General features: G+C 34.9%; 1 protein-coding gene across 1 annotated transcript; it reads right to left on the reverse strand.

Annotated features, from left to right (window-relative positions):
• Window positions 1-245: 245 nt before the first annotated feature.
• Window positions 246-4,575, reverse strand: LOC104231094 (NAC domain-containing protein 37-like). The gene is made up of 4 exons (XM_009784033.2): window positions 4,441-4,575; window positions 2,470-2,656; window positions 2,066-2,337; window positions 246-1,225 (listed from the first exon to the last, which is right to left on the reverse strand). The coding sequence occupies exons 2-4, from the start codon at window positions 2,630-2,632 to the stop codon at window positions 566-568; spliced, it is 1,095 nt and encodes a 364-aa protein (XP_009782335.1). The 5' UTR covers window positions 2,633-2,656; window positions 4,441-4,575; the 3' UTR covers window positions 246-565.
• Between the last annotated feature and the right edge of the window lie 243 nt (window positions 4,576-4,818).

A 4,818-nucleotide genomic window follows, 5' to 3' on the forward strand; every position in this document is an offset into this window, starting at 1 on the left:
TTCACTTATAAGGACGATGACCCATACTCATCTTTTAAATAGCTCAATATTACACTCTCGGCGTATAGTGTATAGAAGTTGAAATCTTTTTGATAATCTGTTGGAGGGTCTAAAGTTCATAGAAAATTGACCAAGTTGAAGATTCTCGCAGAAACCCCATATATTATACTATAGCTCATGAAGATAACTATTTCTAGAAGAAATAGAATACCAATATGCATGGTAAATTAAGTAAAATATTAGCGTTTCAAGTCAAAAGTATGGTTAAATACGAAATTCACCATCACATATGCATGTGTAAAGGATCGTTTATTAAATGCAATTTTTCCTCTAGCTGCTAGTTTCTTCAAGAAATCGTAGATCCTGGAACGTCCTCGCGATACTTGACAACTCCACTGGAATAGATTCTCTCACCATTTCACAAATAATACTAACTTTTACTTACATGATATTTATATATATATATGTATATATAATAATTTCAAAGTCTACTCAATCATCCCCGAGAAAAGTATACAGTATATCTTTTCTCTGCTTTGTTTTTGGTGATATACCTGCCGATCGATCATTTGTCAAATATGCAAACGCCAGTATCAAAATCATCAGAGCTTGAACTCAAAATCTCATTCAGCTTTGGCCCTTCTGTCCTTTCACTCAGCAATAGCAGCATTCCCAAATCTGAATAATTGTGAGCTTCTTCTTCAAAGCTGGAAAGTAACCCATGATCTGCTTCATATCTACTCTCTTGTTCATGATTATCATGACTCAATTGAGATGCTACAAATTTGTCAAGTGCCCTCCAATCCCCTGTTACATTTTGGCTAGTACTATTAATAGTACTACATCGTTTATTTATCGTCTGTTCATCGTCTTCTTGATTACTATTCTCGGACACCAGTGACATGGAGCTAATTGGCCTTTTTATGAGTGGTAGAGTGGGGCTTTCTAGCTGTGGAAGCTGTACAAATTGATCAGAATTACTATAGGAAAAATTGAGATTATTGTTTTCAGCTAATTCCATCTCTTGTTTGCATAGTAGATTTTGTGCCATGAAATTTGGAGGAGGAGGCTGCCTTGTTATGTATTCAAGAGGATCTACTATTGAGCTAACTGCAGTACTTGGTTCTTCGTTGAAGTAATTTGATTCCCAACCTTCACCCATATTGGTCTTCGTTTGCCCTGTAATTTTCTTCTTAAATGCTCTACAAACCACCCATCCTTCTTCCTGCAATAGATTAATAAAGTAAATTATTAGGATTTAATTTAAATACAAAGAATTTTTATGTTATTAGTGTATTTTAATCTGTCGTACGTAGTAACAGGTTATCTGCCTTATCTATTAAGTTGCTAATCCCATCTTTTATGGATGGTTACATTTGAATCCAAAGGGGAATGTAGTATACTGAACCCCGGGTTCAACTGAACCTAGTACTTTCGACGCAGAACACCAATTTATGGATAAAAAAATTAATAAATTATTAACAAATAATGGATATGAACCCATAACTTTAAGAAGTACATCGGGTTCAATGTTAAAAACGTTAAAGGTAACGAAACTCCTCGACATTGGACATGTAGTAAAGGAAAAAGAAGATAGTCAAAGGGGTTGTAGGTAAGAAGATAATTGGAACCTCTCTTTTAATTGGAAGGGCTGAACGAGTGAAAAACTCAATGACGACCATAGAAAAGCTACTTATAAGGAATTAAAGCACACTTGGTTTGCTTCAAAATTATGATGTCTTTTGACTTAGAAGGCGCTGAAAATCATCTCATGCTGCATGAATAGTTAGATTGCTAAATAAAAAAGAGTGTACATGCAAAGAACTAATGGATTACTATATTTTCCACTATCGATGTCTTTACAGATTTTTCTATCTAAAGAGGTTGATCAAATTTCCTATTTCTGAGATATTCCAGAAAAGAGACTATAGAGATATATATATAGAGATTTTATATTAATTTCCAGAGATCCAGCAGGTGTCCTTGGAAAGATATATATGAAGAAATTAAAACTGGAAATATATATACATATATATATATAAGCAATAAATTAAGTACAACTTGCCTGTGGAGGACCATTCTCGTCGGATTCGAGTCGATATTCGTGCATAATCCAGTCAGTTTTCTGGCCATTAGGTGCCCTACCCTTGTAGAAGACTAGGGTTTTCCTCATACCTATAAGTTTCAATTTATCGTACACAGCCTTGTCTCGTCCTGTAGCCTTCCAAAACCCTGCCATTGTTGCCCTATTTGTTCTCGTCCCTGTTGGATACTTCTTATCCTTGTGACTGAAGAAATACCACTCGTTCTGCTCTTCATATCCGATCCGGCATTTATCTGAAAAATAGTTCTGAATGTCAATTATTGTTTAATTGTCTTATTTAAAAGTTTAAACTGTTAGAGAGAATAACAAAATGTTTTAGATTTGTTGAGTAAGAAACCCTAGTAAACGCGAAAAAAAGACCATACCTCGCAGATCCCATGGCTCAATTCTGTATAGATCAATGTCTCTTATAACATCAAGATCAATTTTTTGTGATGCAATTTTCTTTCTAAGATAGTATCCAACGAGTTCTTCATCCGTTGGATGAAATCGAAATCCAGGTGGAACGCATGATTCGTTTGTATCCATCACCTCACTCCTGTTTATTTTAGGCTGCATAAAATTCAGCACCAATTGAGACAAGATCAACACATTAATTGCACCTCTTTTACTCCATCACCTTTATATCATAGCCGATTAATGGGGCAAGAAACAAATAGTAGCAACATTAATAAGATCTATGAAAAGTTAAAAAGGTGGCAAGTGTTTTCAGATATAATCATCAAGCCATTTGGTGGTAAGAAACACTCAAGAGTTAATTTTATCCCTACAGTTATACTAATGAACGCGGTCTAAAACCTATTTTATTTTCTCTTTCCTCTTTTTTTTTTCTTTCTGCGTGCGATATGATTTTAATTTAATGGTGGGGTTAAAGAGGAAGAGATGAAAAGGAAAGAAAACCAAATGATGAGGGCTTTGCTGTCGAGGAAAACTAAGGCCTAAGGGGGAGAGTCAGCCCTTTAGACCTCTAATAGTCTCTTTGGTATTTTTCACGTCTGATAATTGAAGGAAACGGGACAAGTAAAAGTTTGTGCTAATGATGGTGTCTTGTGCAGTTGAATATACTGAATGATGGATCAAGAACGGACTCTTCAGCTCTATATTATAAACAATCCACCGTTACCCTACAAAATGGTCCTTATAGATCAGAGGATAAATAAAAAGAAAAACAATAATTTGACAAAAGCACATACTAACATGCAAAACTATACATGCCGTGTATTTAAATATTCAAAATTGTTTGTTCAAGAAAAATGAAATTTGAGAAGTATTTAACTGGCTAGAGGTATACTCCCTAGTCCCTTCCGCCGTTTTAAATAACAATGTTTGACCAAATAAAATTTAAGTAAGAAATAAAGACTTATCAAATATAACCTTAGAACTTGTGGTGGGCAAGAAAATTGTATGACTATGAGAAAATATCATTAAATATAAAATGAGAACATTAAAATTATTAATATGTTCCTAAACAAAGTATTAAAAAGGCATTGTTCTTTTAGAAAAAGGTTTAAAAAAAGTGTCGTTTAAATGAAACAGATCTAGAGAGTATACATATTTAGTGGTTAAACAGTCAAAAAAGTGTTTGTTGTCTGGTCTGTCTTAAAGAAGGTTGAGGGGTGAGAAGGGGGGGTGTTGGTGGATGACGTTAAACAAATTTAGGCACGCTTTGGTCCGAAAAGGAGAAAAGTAGGAGGCAAAAAGAAATACAGGGAAATATGTTTGATTGGATATTCAAGCCTGCCATAAAAGGGCATGTAAAGAAAGAGAAAAGGAAACAAAAAGCGATGAAAATTTTAAACGTTTGAAGGAGTTGAGCAATAATGTATGATCCCAGAGATGAACTAATCGGAACCACTATGTCTGTTTGTCTAGAATAAACTTGACACTTTTCTGACTCATTTCTTGGATAGGTGCACAGTGCGCTAGCTGGTCCATCAACACAACTTAAAACGAAGCAGAATATATACTGTGTGGAATGTAATGGAAGAGATAAGGTTCTTATTTTATCTCAACTCTTCTGCAGAGTTACTTTGGTTTCACAAAATCACACAACACAAGAACATGCGTACGTGCAAAAATTAAACTGATACTCAAAAAACACAAACGTCTCATTGAGATGGGAAAATACGCAAAAATGGGAGACCATGACTTTGATGAGATGCAAGATGACATGACTACTCTTTACATGAAATATACGTAGTTGTTGAAGTGATAGCAAATTGTTCCGGACACGTACTGTTAGAAGAAGAAAAAAACCAGAAAAATGAGGGCCTTATGAATATGTAAGCATATATTTGCATGACATGCATATATCTATTGATGTTAAAAGCTTATACCTGCAGTTTAACTTAGCTCTGTGAATGCTAATGATTGACTTTAAGGAAATGGAGATGGGACTTGGAACAAGAAGACAAATGTAGAAGACGATAGATAAAAAGGAAGTGAAAAATGAAAAGGTATGAGGAAGGAATGGAAGAGAGAGATGTGAAGCAAGTATTAAAAGAGAAGGAAGAGGGACTCGTGGGTGTGTGTGTGGGTGGGGTGGGGTTAAAACGGAGAGGGAGGACCGCTTAATTGCGCATGGGTTGAATGTTGTCCCCATTGTTGACGTCATTGTCTAGCTTCCTACAGAAAAACTTAATTTCCCTAATTCGTCTTTTTAATTATCACATAATCAGTATTTACGACTTGCGACATTTAGAGATCACTTGTAT

Source organism: Nicotiana sylvestris, chromosome 2 (genome assembly GCF_000393655.2).
Source record: "Nicotiana sylvestris chromosome 2, ASM39365v2, whole genome shotgun sequence".
Classification (NCBI taxonomy): Eukaryota; Viridiplantae; Streptophyta; class Magnoliopsida; order Solanales; family Solanaceae; genus Nicotiana; species Nicotiana sylvestris.

Excerpts from the sequence above, each read along its gene's own strand:
- LOC104231094 (XM_009784033.2), bottom strand. The coding sequence starts at position 2,632 with ATGGATACAAACGAATCATGCGTTCCACCTGGATTTCGATTTCATCCA. Across the intron at positions 2,338-2,469 it reads TGAGCCATGGGATCTGCGAG|ATAAATGCCGGATCGGATAT; the intron begins GTATGGTCTTTT and ends ACTATTTTTCAG. Across the intron at positions 1,226-2,065 it reads ACGAGAATGGTCCTCCACAG|GAAGAAGGATGGGTGGTTTG; the intron begins GCAAGTTGTACT and ends AATCTATTGCAG.